General features: G+C 42.9%; 1 protein-coding gene across 1 annotated transcript in view; it reads right to left on the bottom strand.

Annotated features, from left to right (window-relative positions):
• The window catches only part of TDRD12 (tudor domain containing 12), a 68,841-nt gene that overhangs the window by 24,227 nt on the left and 27,576 nt on the right, over positions 1-17,038 (bottom strand). Inside the window, exons 9-16 of the mRNA XM_068993044.1 lie at positions 11,504-11,601; positions 10,853-10,929; positions 7,989-8,069; positions 6,339-6,399; positions 5,847-5,954; positions 3,224-3,409; positions 1,238-1,394; positions 640-767 (exon numbers count right to left, since the gene is read on the bottom strand). Of these exons, the coding sequence (XP_068849145.1) occupies positions 640-767; positions 1,238-1,394; positions 3,224-3,409; positions 5,847-5,954; positions 6,339-6,399; positions 7,989-8,069; positions 10,853-10,929; positions 11,504-11,601 (896 nt within the window). The remainder of the gene's footprint in view (positions 1-639; positions 768-1,237; positions 1,395-3,223; positions 3,410-5,846; positions 5,955-6,338; positions 6,400-7,988; positions 8,070-10,852; positions 10,930-11,503; positions 11,602-17,038) is intronic.

The following is a 17,038-nucleotide window of genomic DNA, read 5'->3' as shown; positions in this document are numbered from 1 at the left end:
TCAAGTGTTCTTCTCTATTTCCCAAATTTTCTAAAACAAAAGTATTGATTTTATAACCAGAAAAATATTAAGTATTTTAGAAAAATCTCCCTAGGAAAGAATGTTTGCTCTTCAAAGCATTTTAACATTGGGTAGAAAATTCAGATAAATGTTCTCTCATCTTAATTACAGCAGATAAAAGGAAAATTTTTTCAGATTAAGCAGCTTTTCCCCAACTAAACACATTTCCTGATTTCTAAAAGACTTTCAATTTTCTCTCTCTCTCTCTCTTTCTCTCTCTCTCTCTCTATATATATATATGCTGCTAAGTTGCTTCAGTCGTGTCCGACTCTGTGCGACACCACAGATGGCAGCCCACCAGGCTCCCCCGTCCCTGGGATTCTCCAGGCAAGAACACTGGAGTGGGTTGCCATTTCCTTCTTCAATGCATGAAAGTGAAAAGTGAAAGTGAAGTCGCTCAGTCGTGTCCGACTCTTCAGGACCCCATGGACTGCAGCCTACCAGGCTCCTCTGTCCATGGGATTTTCCAGGCAAGAGTACTGGAGTGGGGTGCCATCGCCTTCTCCGATATATATATATACACATATATATAAATATTTCTAAGTAGTAATGACATCTGAATGAACGTGACACACTTACTTGCTCATTAGCTTCAGAGAGTAACACTTCCACTTCATCCAAAAGTAGATGACAGAGTCTAAGAAACAATAAGCTTTGATACTGGAGAAGTCTCAGGAGACTATGTGGTGTTGTAACAACCACATTGCCTACATTTTAAAAGAAAACAGAGTTAACACTTTAGATTTTCCACACGTGTTTCTAACATCTCCTTTGCTAAGACTTCATACACTTTCTAGAAATGCCTTTTAATAAAATAAAAACCTGTTTTTCTTACTCAGGTGGGTACACAAGAGGCCTGCCTGGGCCAGCCCCTGTATTTTCTGATTAAATACCTGGGTTTCCACCAGGTTTTGAGCTCCTGAAAGGCAGGGTAGGGTTTTAGTCAACACTAAATAAACAGTAGGTATTTACTACATAGTTGATAAATCAATGAAAAGACAGAGCTTTCTCAGTAAAACAGATGTAAGCCAAGAGTACACCCTGACTACCTACACAGATACACAGCTGATAAGTGAGGCTGGCCAACACACAAGCCCCGGGTGGCTCCCAGGTCTGCCTGAACTGGGCTGCACTGTGTGCTCTAGGGAAAACCAAATAGCCTGGAAAGGCTGCTTACACCCCCTTGGAAGCTTCATATTTTTGGCTTCATCTTTGTGGAGTCCGATTGTTAACAACACAGGATGAAGAGGTCTGCAGGATGCGATATAGTCTCCCAATAATTCAAAAATAAATTGGGCCTTTTTCCAACCAGGGCACACGATGACTGCCAGAGGCTGCAAAGACAAACAAATTCAATATAATTTTGGACAAAGGTTAAAAATCACAGAAAGTGTACATAAAAGCATGCAGGACACCTCTCTGTATGCAGTAAGCACTACTAAGTTTTTGCCATCATCACTGTCATGTAGGTCAGAAAAGCCAAAACATAATCTCCTTAGAATGGATTCAGACACACTGACTCAGCTTCTGATAGGGTCTAAACTAAAAATCACTTGTGCACAAGTAAAAATAATTTCATCTGCAAAGTTCCGTTACCGGCAGGCGAGGTCCTATCTCATTTCACAGAGGAGCAGCCTAGGGCAGAGAGGTGAAGCAGTTGCCCAAGGCTGCGCAGCTTAACATATAGCAGCAACAGGATCTCAAGCCAGGCAGTCTGGCTCCAGACCGCACAAGGATGCACTAACAGCCTCCTGAAAAGGGCTGTGAAAAAGGTTACCATCTCTTCCTTAGGAGAGCAAGATTCCTGCTGTACCACCTGAATCCTGGTCTCCTCTGTGCCTCAGGGATCTCTCTCGAAGGGGCACAGTCTGCCGGCACCTTCCTGAACACACGGCCTCAATTAACTGAAGACAAGAACAAGTCTGCTCTTTCTTTTATGCAGATCCAGGCAAGCACCAGCTTCCAGGTCTCACACCTAAATGCAGGCTGACCCTGGAGACACGGACGAAATAGGACAGCCACAAGTGGCAGGCCTGGACATTCTTTCCTGGCCCAGCCAGGCCAATCTCAACACAAGCTGCCTCTCATCAGTGGGGTCAGCTGCTAGCTGAGTGATATAAATGCACCCACTTAATATTATTAAGTCAATACATCATAACACAGACAATGCAGATTTCCAAAGAAAACTCATCAAACCACAAGGCATAATTAGATAAACCATTATCTTTTCTAAGATGAAATCTGTACTGCTATTTTTCACCTTATAATGAGTGATGGAACCACCCGTAGTGTATCTCTGGGGAGAAGAACTGAGACAGATCACACTCATCAGTTCCCTGACAGCCAGACCCCAACAAAGCAGATGGTACACCCCCACCAACGGACCCTCACATCCACCTTCTCCCCTTTCCATCTGGCTTCTCAGCTATTTTCCGATTCTTATGCTTGGGAAAAATAGAGTGGGATTACAAAACAGTGATAGGGACAAGATGACAGAAAACCTAAATTCATGGGACTTCCCCAGTGGTCCAGTGGTTAAGAATCTGCCTGTCAATGCAGGGGATGTGGGTTTGATCCCTGGGCAGGGAATTGAGATGCCACATGCTGTGGAGTAGCCAAGCCGGCACACACTGACCTAGTGAGCCCTGGTGCTTTGAAGTCCACACACCACAATTTCAGAGTCCACACGCTGCAGCTAGAGTCTGTGCGCCACGACGGAAGAGCCCACGTGCCCCAACTAAGACCTCATGCAGCCAAGTAAGTAAAAGTTTCTAAAAGATAATCTAAATTCAACTCCCACGTCTTGTCACACTTGTCAGCAGGTAAGGACTTTTCATGAGCTTAATTTTCTCATCTATAAAACAGTGAAAACAACACACAGCCTGACCATCTCAAGGGGCTGCTGTGACAATTAGATTCAGTCAGTGAAATAATTCTATAAACTGCACATTCACCACGAAAAGCCAGGACTCTCCTGACTCAGACAACTGCCAACAACTAGGGATTCTCGGTAAGAATCAGTGTCTGTGTTGAGAAGAGTTTCTCACAGGACAGTCTCTGTTCTCAATTTCAATGTAACCTAAACTTAACCAAAAGTCAGGCGTCAAGTTTAAAATAAACTTTTAATCCATCTTGTGGAAAAACAAAACTGTCTTCAACTTACTCCGTTTCTACTTGGCAATGACTTGTAGCAGCCCCCTGTTTGCAGAATCGTAAGCATGGGTGGAAGGTACGACAAAGGGTCATTTCCACAGTGAGAAATGACCACCACGTCGCAGCCACGTGCTATGGGAGGCCAAGAGTAAGATTCAGTGTGGCTGGGGCCTGGAAACTTATTTCTTTGAAGAGCCTACAAAACATCAACGACAACCAAGACAACAATAAAGTACAGAAAGCTAACAGACCCCTCTCACTGCTTACCTTACCCCAACAAGTACTCACTGCTCAATCTGGTATTTTCCAACACCTAACTTAGTAAGTCCCCCCAGACATTTTCCAGCAGTGAACTCCTGCTCAAAGAGTCTCTGCCTTTCTGGGCTTCAGACTGAAAGGATCCAATAGGCAGCGTGTTGAAGGACCAGGTACTTAATGCTTACCAGAGCAAGGACGTGGTTTCTCTTCCTCCTTCTGATAAACTGCTGGTGCATCAGCTCCACTTGCAAGGTTTTTGTTTTTTTTTTAATTCCCCAAAACAAACATGCCTTTTGTTTGCTTATTTTTGTATATAACTGTCGATGAAACCCCCCAAATGTTCCACAGAGCTCTCCAGCTGCACGGATGCGCTCCTCCACAAGGCTGAACTTGCCAGCGAGCCCGTCAGTTCTCTGAAGACCTCATCCCCCAGCCCTGAGCCCCAGCTGTACCTGGGACTGGGATCTTCCTGCAACGTCACCTCTTCTCTGTAACTTTTTCAGGTGAATTTCTTGGTTTGGTGGAGAACAAATTTTGGCAGCTTCTCGACAAAGGATACAGAAGAAGGAAATTTCAGACTCTGCACATGTGAAAATGCCTCATTTCATCTTCACTTTTCACTAGTGGTTTGGCTAGAGACTTCCATGTTGGAAGTCACTTTTCACCAATATTTTGGAGTTAGTGCTCCTCTGGTGATCCATGGACAAGTCTGAAGCCATCCTGGTTTCTGACCCTTCCAGGGCTGGGTTTCTTCTCCCTGGAAGCTTTCAGCATCTCTGGATCCCTTTCAATTCAGACTCTTCGTAGCAACGTGTCTATGCTCTTGCTCGTCAGTTGTGCTGGGTCTGGGGTCAGCAAACTCTCTTAATTTAGAAAGTCACAGCCATTAAGTCTAGGGAGTGTCCATGCGCTATACCCAGGATTTTCTGCCCTCTTTCATCATTCTTTCTAGAAATCCTATTCAGATATGAGACCTCAAACTGATTCTCTTAACTTAGAAAGTCACAGCCATGTGCTATGCCCAGGATTTTCTGCCCTCTTTCACCATTCTTTCTAGAAATCCTATTCAGATATGAGACCTCAAACTGATTCTCAAATTCTCTTTTCCTCCCATTTCCATCTTTCTGTTCCACTTTCTGATGTTAACTTCTATTTTACCTCTCATATCTGTTTTTTTCTTTCTATAGTATTTTTAATTCCTGCTGCTGCTGCTAAGTTGCTTCAGTTGTGTCCGACTCTGTGTGACTCCATAGACGGCAGCCCACCGGGCTCCCCCGTCCCTGGGATTCTCCAGGCAAGAACACTGGTGTGGGTTGCCATTTTCTTCTCCAATGCATGAAAGTGAAAAGTCAAAGTGAGGTCGCTCAGTCATGTCAGACTCTTAGCGACCTCAGACCCCTTTTTATCTGTTTTTCTTTTTTATAGCACCTTATTATTATTGAAGTCAAGCAATATCTTCTCTTATCTGAGGATATCTATTTTCTCATGTTGTGTTTCACTCCCTACATCGTTTGTTTCAGAGTTTGTTTTCCTTTTTCCCCAGGTGAAGGCTTTCTTCAAAATGTCCAAGGATCCCTGGAGACTGCTCATACCGAGGACACTATATGCTGGGCTACACCTGTAGGCAGGCTGGAGCTCAGTACCACGTCAGAGTCCCATTACTGAAGGGAGACAGGCAGCAAGCAGGCATTTTTCCTGGGAGGACTGAACAACAGCGTTGCCTGAAGGTTATTCTCAAGGGTCATTCGGTGTCTCCAAGCAGAGCCTCCGTCTCCTTCCTGAGAAGCTTGCTGTGGATGCTCAGGAAACAAGGGGAGCAGTTCAGAGCCCTCCCCACGTCACCCCTTCTTCAGTGGCCAGTCGGTGGCCAGCCGCCCTCTGCTGATGCTTTTCCATCTTCCAAAAGCCTGTAAGAAACTTCCTGTCCAATAAAGACTTCACACTCATTCTATTCATCCTTGCGGGGTTTTCTCTTTTTTTACTTTTTTTTTTTTAATATCAAGAGGGAAGCAGATAAAAATGATCTAAACGGATGCTTGAAATTGATGATCTAAGTGAAACCACAGCTGTAGAATGCAATTCTGAAGAGACTGCGGAGAACATTCTAACTGCCCCGACTCCTTGTGCTCCTTCTGAGCTCCCTTTCAGAGGCTCATTTGAGAACTTACTGCACAAAAGCATTAGGTTTCCCCACAAAAAGAATTATTTACTTATAAGATGTTAACCTGGACTTTAAGAATAAATGAGAAATTAATAACAAAATCTTAAAAGAGAATTTCAAAAGCAAAGAAATTATGGAAATGCAACCTCAGAACTGTTTATTAAAAATCTCTCTACATTACAACAGGTCAGAGTTCCTTTATGAATCCCATCACCTTTTTCAGGTCTGTTGAGAGTGGTGCTGTCTCGACAGATAAGCAGGGCTCAATCTTGTTTCGCAAAACTGCCATGGGCTGCCGAGACCCCGATTTCAGCTTCTGCAACTAAGAACACAAGTGTTAGATGGCTCTACCCAATGGTGTTAGCACAGAATACCAAGAACCTTACGGAGATGAAGAGGACATGAGAGTTTGGTTTCAGTGTAAAATCCTAGGTTCATATGCTTATCAAAACCCATCAAAATAACCAAAATGAAAGGAAGATTATCTATTACCCAAACAGAAAGAGAGCCAAAAGAGCCATGTCTCTAAAGCAGTAATTTATTAGGTAATTTCTAAAAGGACGTCTTCAGGTAAAGTTCTCCATGCAAGGAATTTCTGTTTATATCTAAAATTTAGAGGAAAGGAGGGATGGGATTTAAAGAGTGAACAGTTTTCTTTCTTTTGGCGGGGGGCGGCGGGGGGCAGGGGTGGGGAGAGTGGCAATACCTGCTGTACATCAGAGATTCCATCAGCTCTCAAAGGATCAGGGTTTAAAAACTGCAGTAATCTATAAAATAATCAAAAGGATCATTTGAAGGAAAAAGAAGTGCTCTTCAGTTCAGCTGTTATTCTAGTTTTCCGTGACAGAGGTAAAATGAACTATAGGCATGGCCACGACACTACCGCTTGCTGTTTTACGCTGTCCTTTGCTACACAAGGGCTGTGGTGGGTCTGCCAGTCTCCTGTTGCCCCTCTCCCTCCCCCACTGGGCCCCGCTCTGCACAGCAGTGCCGAGCCCAGGACCACTGGCTCTGGACAAGGAGAAAGACTGCATGATCACTAACTCGTGTTCCTTCTAAGAAACCCATTGCCGCCATCCTTTTCTGCGGTTTACTCTTCAATCACGTCAAGGTTCTCTGGAACCCACAACAGACTGATAGAATAACTCATGTCATTTCATCAGAGGGTTCTAAGTAAAGGGCATGAGGCTAAAAGAAATGAGCTACATGGATAATGCAAAGTCTTTGGTTCAAGGAAAATAACTGGTTGGAGCATCACTACTTCCAGGTGTTAGGTGGAGGGATGCCTGCGTAGGAGGATGTCAACTCTGGTGCATTAACAACCATTCCAAGGCCAGTGGGCTCCATGGGGCAGCGTTCAGAGCCCTTGGCCGTGGATACTGTGAGGCCCTCCTGCTGGGATGCCACAGGGCCACAGAGCGGCCTCCAGGGAGTCAGGACACCAAGACGGCCATGGGGCAACGACGCTCTCCCCAGTCATCCCCGTTAGTAGTTACTGTACAATCTGCCCGCCTCTGAACTGTCTTAGGCGCTTTGTCACGCTGATGGCTTCAGAGCAGCCACAGTTACTTGGAATGTGAGAGTGTTTTTAGGCTGGTAGGGTAAGAAATCATAAAAACTGGTACAAAAATGCGTTGTGGATTAAACAAGTATAAAATGAAGAGATTACTCTACTGCTAACAACCTGCCTGCAAGTGAGTACTTTGTGAATCTGGCAGGACAAAAAAAAAAGAAAAAACAACTTCCCAAGTTTCACACTATAAATACCTACTTTCTCCAGCAGGTGGTAGATCCATTTAACGGCAGAAAACTAGGAAGAAAGCAAGCGCCAACCCATATAAAATCAACAGCCCCCAAAAGATCAACTATATTTAATTTGTTTCATAAAATTGTTCACTTGACAAGAGATTCAGGAAGGGGAGGCAGAGAATGACTATTTATAGCAGAACAAAACTTTAAACAGAAGAATCTGCCCTAGCAAATGAAAAAGAAAAAACTAACCTCAAAGCCTGTAGAAGACCCTGTGTGTGTGCTGTGCTGTGCTCAGGTGCTTCAGTCGTGTCCGACTCTTTGTGACCCCATGGACTGTACCCCGCCAGGCTCCTCTGTCCACAGGATTTTCCAGGCAAGAATACTGGAGTGGGTTGCCAGGCCCTCCTCCAGGGGATGTTCCCGAACCAGGGATTGGAACTGTGTTTCTTGTGTCTCCTGCACTGCAGGTGGATTCTTTACCCACTGAGTCACGGGGAATGCAGGTTTGAAATTAATCATAAAATCATATATAAATTCTTCCTGCTTATACTTTTTCCACAATTATTTCAATAAAAAATTTAGGCCAAGAAAAAAAAATCCATACTTCACACAGCCATTCTTCTCATTGTATTCTTTCTTCTCAGCTGATCTAAGTGGCTTCTCACTTGACTTTTGACATGAAGCACTAAAAATCAAAAACATTTGCTAAAATTTCTGAATCCATTTACTCCAAATCTGAAAATACCTTTATTTTCTGGGAGAAAAGTTGAGAAGTACCACTACAGAATAAGTGGATCCACTTAAGTAAATTCTTTGAGAACTGAAACTGAGTCCTTTGAGTATGAAGACCTTTTTGACAGTCCCCGGGCTGCCAAGAGGGAGCAAGCCCCCTACAGCCTCTCTCCCTTACGGATTACAACGAGAAACCCGGGATGAACTATGAAACTACAGGGGAGGAAGTCCCAACGTGAGAAACCACCAGAATCATGGGGGATGTCCTGGCTTTCACATTTCTCTATCTCTTGGTGTTGACACAAGGGTGGCCCAAGTTGCAGAATGGTGCAGGGGATGCAGACATCAAAAAACCTGAGAAAGTCTCTACTGTCACCCCTCAGTATCTGCAGGGTACTGATCCCCGGAGCCCCAGGGATACCAAGATCCAAGGAGGCTCAAGTCCCTTATATAAGACAGTGTAGTACAGCAGACCCTCCGCAATCAAGGAATCTGCATCAGTGCAGGTGCAGGGGCTTCAGATGAGGACGGCTGAATATATTTCAAGCCAGAGAACAGCAAAGAGGGGCCTGAGACCCAGTCACACAAACTGCATGTTAGCTTCTCCATACACACACAAAAAACATCTATCTGGTCAGAGGAACAGGGAGCGAGAGCATCTAGAAAACGGTGGATGTGAGGAAAAGTCCTGGGAAAAAAAGAGATAGAGAGCCGGGGGTGGGGGGAATCCCATACCCACCCCAAGTCCCACTCTGATCCCAAACTGAGTGTGTCCAGAACGGACCCAAAGCAGTGGACCACAGAGTTGGAAACAGTGTCACAATCACCACCCACGGCAAGTGAGACAGAGTTTGAGGTCTGAACCTTAAGGGAGTGACGACTTCCTGCTAAAACAACAAAATCAACATTCTCCAGAAGATTCTAAACCAAAGTCTCATGCCCTAATATTCAAAGTATCTAGAGTACAATCCAAAATTACTCAACATACAAAGAATAAGGAAAATCAGATCAGCTGTAGAGGGAAAAAATAACCAACAGGTGCCAACCCCAGTACAGCTCAGAAGCATGAATTATAAAACACCCTAGAGAAGCTATTATAACCATGCTCCGTAAGAGAAGGAAAGGTGAGCACTCTTAAATGACACAGTTTTATTTTCTTCCCAGCAAAAATTTAAACTATAAAAAAATCAAATGAAAATTTTAGAATAAAAAATATAATACATCAGATAAAAAATTCAATGAATGGGCTTAATAGCAAAATGGAGATAACAGAAGAGTCAATTAAATTAAACAGAGATCAGTGGAATTATTAATATGAAGAACAGCAAGAAAAAATTGAAAAAATGAACAGAGCCTCAGAGACATTTGTCTTATAAGAGACTCAAAAAAGAAGAAAATGGCAGGTGCAGAAAAAATATTTATAGAATAACACAGCTGAATGCTTATCAAATCTGATGAAAAGACGGCTGCTGCTGCTTAGCTGCTGCACAGTTGTATCTGACTGTGCGACCCTAAGGACTGCAGGCTGCCAGGCTCCTCTATCCATCGGATTCTCTAGGCAAAAGTACTAAAGTGGGTTGCCATACCCTCCTCCAGGGGATTTTCCCATCCCAGGGATCGAACCCGGGTCTCCTGCATTGCAAGTGGATTCTTTACCATTGAGCTATCAGGAAAGCCCCAGTGAAGACAGACACCTACAAATGAAGAGCGCTAATGAACCTCAAGCATAAGAAACATGAGAGAAACTTCATCAAGACATACAATAATTAAACTGTTCAAACCAGCAATGAAGAGAAAACCTTTTAAAAACAGAGGGAAAAGACATGCTGCAAGCTGAGAACAAAGGAAAAATATGATGGTAGACTTTGCATTGCCAACAATATGAGCAGGCAGATGATGAAGCAACATCGCTAAAATACAGGGGAAAGTCAATTGAAAGCTGGAATTCTACACTAGCAAAGTTTTTCAGACATAGAAAAGCTGAAAGAATTCATCACCAGCAGACCCAAGAAACAGTAAAGGAAGGAATATAATACAAGAAATAGCAAAGGAAGTCCCTCAAGTAAAAGGAAAACGGTACCAGACGGAAATCTGGACCTACACAAAAAGCAAAAAGCATGGATGATAACTACATAGGTGAATATATGATAATTTCTCTTGTTATTTATTTAAATCCCTCAAAGAAAAACTGTTTAAATAGGAACAACAGAATTCAGCATCTATAACAAATGTATAAATACAATGTATGGCAACACTAGCATAAAGTCCAGGAGGGGAGAAATGGAAGCTTCCTATTTTAAGATCTTTTACTCTATATGAAGCGCATAATATCACATTTTCCCATTAATATCACTGACATGGATTTTGCTGAGGACAGGGTCGCAAAGACTTGGAAGCTCATCTTCAAGAATACAAGAAACCATTCTTCACCTTCCACCAAGCTGAACTGCCATCGGGCCCACATATACCCACCCTTCACATCAAGACATATGCCTTACAGACACAGTTCTGTCTGACAAGGTAACAAGGAGACTCCAGAAGCACTACCACTTTTTGGAAAACTGTGCTGCTAGCCAGCTATCAAACATATTTCTTTTAAATATATGCTTAATCAAAATTTCCAGGGTCACTCTTTTTGAAAATGAATGTTCTCCCATCATCAATCTTACAGAACACTGTATAAAACAATGTTATACTTAAGTCTCTAGTCAATTACACTAGATTTTCAGATCATACCTTGCAGCTGGTGTGTCTGGATTGGCATATATGGTTATGCCTCTCTTTGTTGGCCAGCACACTGAAGATTCAACACACTGTAAAAAAAAATTTTTTTTTCAGGATGAATATTTATGCTAGCAACATACGTGCTCTTGAGGCATCAAAATTCCTTGGGAGTTGTTCTCATAGACAACCATCTCAGATAAGGTCCAAGCAACACAGATATGAACAGACCAAGAACTGGAGAGGCCACCACTATAAACACTAGACTGAAGTGTCCAAATAGCAGGCAGCCAGCCTTTCAGACAGTCAGTATTTAAGATGTCCTGGAATTACTTTCACTTGTCTTGTCAAGGAAACTGGAGGGACAAGTAAGAGTTGACCTTAACTATTAGAGTGTCCCATAATTCCAGATATTTATACCCTTGTTAAAGTGAGAATATGCACCCAATTTTGTCAACTGGTCAGCAGGCCAAGAACAAGGACTTGAAAAGGGAGGAACAAGGGTTATCCTGTTCATCTGAAACAGAGTAAACTTGTAAACTTACGTTTTTTTCATGAATAAAACTATCATAGACACAGTTTTGGTTCCTGGTAGATTTTAAAGGAGAATATTCTAAAATGAACACTACATAAACTTTATATTTAATGAATATTTAAAAACAGCACCTCATTTGCATCTTTCAAGGAGATGTACTGTTGTTTCTTTTCAGATTCTTTTTTAGGTGAACCTTTCAATGAATCCATAGTACATTTTACAGTCTCATCTGCAAAATAAAAATAATAATAAAAATTATCTCAGGAAGTGTTATAAATAAATAGAAAACAGGACCAAAAGGATCTTACTAAAAAAGTGTTATCATAATAAACCCTTAATACATAAAATTGTTATAGCATAAGATTTTGTATCAAACTTTACTTGAGGGGATTAAATTAAAAAATCTTGTCAATCCTTATTGGGAAAAAGAAAAAGAAAAAAAATGTTGAAGCAAATTCCTTACTGGCTTACTAACAATTTAACCATTATTTATATTCCCAAATTGGCAGACTCTATTTTGCAAAGGAGGCCAGAAGATGATTCCCAACACACATGATGTTCTCAGAGTGTGACTTCCACACTTCTCCCATGGAGAGGTGGGCTCATCCTCCTTGCCCAGAAGCCTGGGTGGGCTTAGAAACACAGACGTGATGTTACGTGACTTCCAAAGCTGGAACACAAAAAAGTCACACGCCTATGATCTGCTCTCTTAAACGCTCACTTCTGTAACCCAGCTGTCGTGTTATGAGGAAGCCCAAGCAACTGCATGGAAAGGCCACTACATATATTTCAGGTGACAGCCCAGAAGAGACAAGGTACATTTCAGATCAAAGAAGGAGTCATTTAATAATGACACATATCAATTCATCAAGAGGACATAAAACTGCTAAACTTCCGTGTACCTAAGTGACACCTTCAAAATACACGAAGCAAAAACTAACAGAACGGAAATAAGTCATAAATAAAACAATTGTATAGTTGGAAATATCAATGCCTCTCCTTCACTAGCTGATAGACCTGTAGACAAAAAAAAATCATGAACACAGAGAAGACCTGAACAAGACTATCGACCAACAAGACCTGCCGGAAGCCAGCGTGAGGAACTCCGCCCGTGGCAAAGGTCGTGAGAAAGGAGGCTCGGCATGCACAAAGGCGGGATCGAGCCTCAGGAGACCCCCTGTTCCCGAGCATCTACCCCCAAAACCAGAGTCTGCCTACTTTACTGCTTTATGCTCTCACCTACACCTCTGACTTTACGGGGGGCTGTTCCCCACCACCTCTCTTGGAGAAGGAGTTAACTTACAGCTCCAGTTAATAAAAATTCCTGGGCGTGACAAGAGTGTTTCAACTTACAAACTCCTCTGAAGGTTCTCTAGCCTGCCTGAACAGGTTCGTCCAGCCACATGTGATTGTTCACAGCCTTCCAGCTGTGAGAGGCACGAGATGATTTAAACTTTCTAAATACAGATTCTTTTGAGAGGTTAGAAAATTATTAGTATAGTATAGTGGGTTGACTAGGAATTATACTGGTGAAAGGTTTTTCATTTATTGGGCCAATGTTTGCTGCTAAGTCTCCATATCCTCTGCCCTTATACAAATATATAACTAGCATATAGGAGAAATAAGTATTAACCTTTAAGATTAATCATGTTAAACCTTAGGCTAAGTAAATTCCTTTCTTAATTGTAACCCACTACACCCTCACCCTATAGGAATGCAACTTTATCTGGTACCTTCGGAGGGTGGCGCCTGGTTTAAGAAAAATCACCCCTGGAAAATAGGTTTTCTGGTTGACTGACCATTATCAGAAAGAAAGGGTCATAAAATGTTAGCAGGCTCCCTGGCCAGAAGATGATGTAAAGCCACCTAAGACCTTTTGTATACGTTTATATGAAGCACCTGATTTTGATAAAGGTCAGGTTTGCGGACCCCACGTGACTTTGTATTCTATCTCTATGTATAACAAAAAGCATATAGGTAAACCTGGAAAATAAAGAAAACGGATCAGTTCCTGGAAAGACTGATTCCCCCATGTCGTTCTTTCTTGTTCTCCATTTTTCTGGCTGAATTCCCATCTGGAGTGTGGATGCCCGCCAAGCCTGCTAATTATGCCTCAGCTTCTAAGATCCAACTGGGGAGGCCTTAGTGTCTCCTCTCCTTCGGGAGAACGGGAGGATGCCTGCGGCCTATGTAGGTGGTGCAAACCTCTTGTCTCGAGGTTTTATTGGTATTCCACGTAAACCAAGTTATTCAGCCCCTTTTCTCCACTGAATTTTCTGACTGAGCTATCCTTATTTAACCCCTCTTTATATCTTTAATTAATACTTAATTAAGCCATTGTTTTCCTGATCGCTGACGCTGTCTCCCCTTCAAATTCCCTGGATCCACCGGGGCTGGACCCCGGCAATGACCTAACTAATATTTACCTAACACTCGCCCCATCAACAGCACAATATGCATTCTTCTCAAGTATACACACAGCCTTCTCCAAGTGAGACCATATTCTGAGTCATAATACAAGTCTCAATAAATTTTAAAAGATATAGAATACTCAACTGAGAATCTTGAACAACTTAAGGTGTCAACAGAGATAGACAATATAAATAGGAAAAAGAAAAGCAATTAGAATCTCCAAGAAGAAATAATGCTGTCATCTTATATTTACCAATTTTACATTTCAAACTCAGTTTAACTTCCAGTTTCTATCCCATCATGCAAGGAGGCTGGAATTGACCACTCCTTCATAACAGTAAGTAAACAGCTAACCCAGGTGAAAAATAACAACTCTTCTTATATCTGACATAAAAGATGAGGCCACAGGGCAAACCTTCTCGCCTACAACTGGAGAGACAGATAATCACAGCTGCTGTGAGCAGAAATCTCCGTAGAACCTAGCACCAGAGAAGGAAAACCTGAACTGTACATTGACCAGCTACTGGAAGCCAGTGTGGGAAAGTAAATTAACAATTCCAAGAGGACCCCCAACACTTTGTGACTCTCACTTACTGGAACTCCACAGCTTCTCATGTGAAGATCATATAAAAATCCCCTTGGGGCTTAGTAGGGGGAGGGAAAAATTAACCTTTTTGAAATATGCCAGTGCATTCTGTTCTCAGCAAGTTCTGCCCTCCAGAGAAACTAATCAGAGCCTGAACTACCCGGACTGAACAGACTCGTTCCAAATCGGGAATGGAGTACATTAAGACTGTGTATTGTCACCCTGCTTATTTAACTTCTATGCAGAGTACATCATGCAAAATGCCAGGCTGGATGAAGCACAAGCTGGAATCAAGATTGCCGGGAGAAATATCAGATATGCAGATGAAGCCATCCTTATGGCAGAAAGTGAAGAAGAACCAAAGAGCCTCTTGATGAAAGTGAAATAGCAGAGTGAAAAAGTTGGCTTAAAACTCAACATTCAGAAAAGTAAGATCATGGCATCTGGTCCCATCACTTCATGGCAAATAGATGGGGAAACAATGAGAGACTTTATTTTTGGGGGCTCCAAAATCACTGCAGATGGTGACTGCAGCCATGAAATTAAAAGATGCTTGCTCCTTGGAAGAAAAGCTATGACAAACCTAGACAACATATTAAAAAGCAGACATTACTTTGCCAACAAAGGTCCATCTAGTCAAAGCTATGGTTTTTCCAGTAGTCATGAATGGAAGGGGAGAAGGCAATGGCAACCCACTCCAGTATTCTTGCCTGGAAAATCCCATGGATGGAGGAGCCTGGTGGGCTGCAATCCATGGGGTCGCTAAGAGTCAGACATGACTGAGCAACTTTACTTTCACTTTTCACTTTCATGCATTGGAGAAGGGAACGGCAACCCACTCCAGTGTTCTTGCCTGGAGAATCTCAGGGAGGAGGAGCCTGGTGGGCTGCCGTCTATGGCATCGCACAGAGTTGGACATGATTGACACAAGTTAGCAGCAGCAGCAGCATGGATGGATGTGAGAGCTGGACTATACAGAAAGCTGAGTGCCAAAGAACTGACGCTTTTGAACTGCAGTGTTGGAGAAGATCCTTGAGAGTCCCTTGGACTGCAAGGAGATCCAACCAGTCCATCCTAAAGGAAATCTGTCCTCAATATTCTTTGGAAGGACTGATGCTGAAGCTGAAACTCCAATACTTTGGCCACCTGAGGCAAATAACTGACTCATCTGAAAAGACCCTGAAGCTGGGAAAGATTAAAGGTGGGAGGAGAAGGGGACAACAGAGAATGAAACGGTTGGATGGCATCACCAACCGACTCAATGGACATGAGTTTGAGTAAGCTCCTGGAGTTGGTGATGGAGAGGGAAGCCTGGTGTGCTGCAGTCCATAGTGTCACAAAGAGTCGGACATGACTGAGCAACTGAACTGAACTGAACTACCCAGGCTTTATCAGAGACTAACCGCCTTGGGGGAAGAGAAACAGCCCAACTGGTTGGATCTCCTTGCAGTCCAAGGGACTCTCAAGAGTCTTTTGAACTGTGGTGTTGGAGAAGACTCTTGAGAGTCCCTTGGACTGCAAGGAGATCCAATCAGTCCATTCTAAAGGAGATTAGTCCTGGGTGTTCATTGGAAGGACTGATGCTAAAGCTGAAACTCCAATACTTTGGCCACCTCATGTGAAGAGCTGACTCACTGGACAAGATTCTGATGCTGGGAGGGATTGGGGGCAGGAGGGATTGGGGGCAGGAGGAGAAGGGGAAGACAGAGGATGAGATGGCTGGATGGCATCACTGACTCAATGGACATGAGTTTGAGTGAACTCCGGGAGTTGGTGATGGACAGGGAGGTCTGGTGTGCTGTGATCCATGGGGTCGCAAAGAGTGAGCGACTGAACTGAACTGAACTGAACTGCCTTGGGGGAAGGGAAATAGCCCATCTATTTCCCCACCCCCTCAGGCCATCCTAACCCTCCTTAAGAGGAGAAGTGGAGGTCTGAAAAGCAAATCTGAAGGTCACAACCAGATGCAAAGGCTCAAAAACATGGAGATCTAATCACAGCTTTAAGGATGCTTCCCCTCTATACCTTACAACTGTACCTCTAAAAGCCCACCTCTTACCCAGAATAACATGTCTGACTTTAAATTAAAAAAAAAGTTGCAAGGCATACCAAAAAGAAAAAAAAGAGAGACAGTTTGAAGAAACAGGGCAAGAATCAGAACCAGAGTTAGACAGAGCAGAGATGTTGAAACTGTCAGACCAGAAATTTAGTACAACTCAGATCAGGAGATCCTTATTGCAAACTTCAGGCTTAAATTGAAGACACTAGGGAAATCCACTTGGCCATTCAAGTTATGACCTAAATCAAATCCCTTATGATTATACAGTGGAGTTGACAAACAGATTCAAGGGATTAGATCTGCAGACAGAGTGTCTGAAGAACTATGGACAGAGATTAGTAACACTGTCCAAGAGGCAGTGACCAAAACCATCCCAAAGAAAAAGAAATGCAAGAAGGCCAAGTGGTTGTCTGCAGAGGCTTAACAAATAGCTGAGGAAAAAGGAGAAGCAAATAGCAAGGGAGAAAAGGAATGCAAGTTCAGAGAACTGCAAGGAGAGGTAAGGAGTTCAGAGAACTCCCAACTGAATGCCGAGTTCAGAGAACTGCAAGGAGAGGCAAGAAGGCCTTCTTAAATGCACAATGCAAAGAAATAGAGGAAAACAACAGA

The sequence above is a fragment of the Capricornis sumatraensis genome, chromosome 20 (genome assembly GCF_032405125.1).
Source record: "Capricornis sumatraensis isolate serow.1 chromosome 20, serow.2, whole genome shotgun sequence".
NCBI classification, from domain to species: Eukaryota; Metazoa; Chordata; class Mammalia; order Artiodactyla; family Bovidae; genus Capricornis; species Capricornis sumatraensis.
This window is presented reverse-complemented; position numbering and strand designations above follow the sequence as displayed.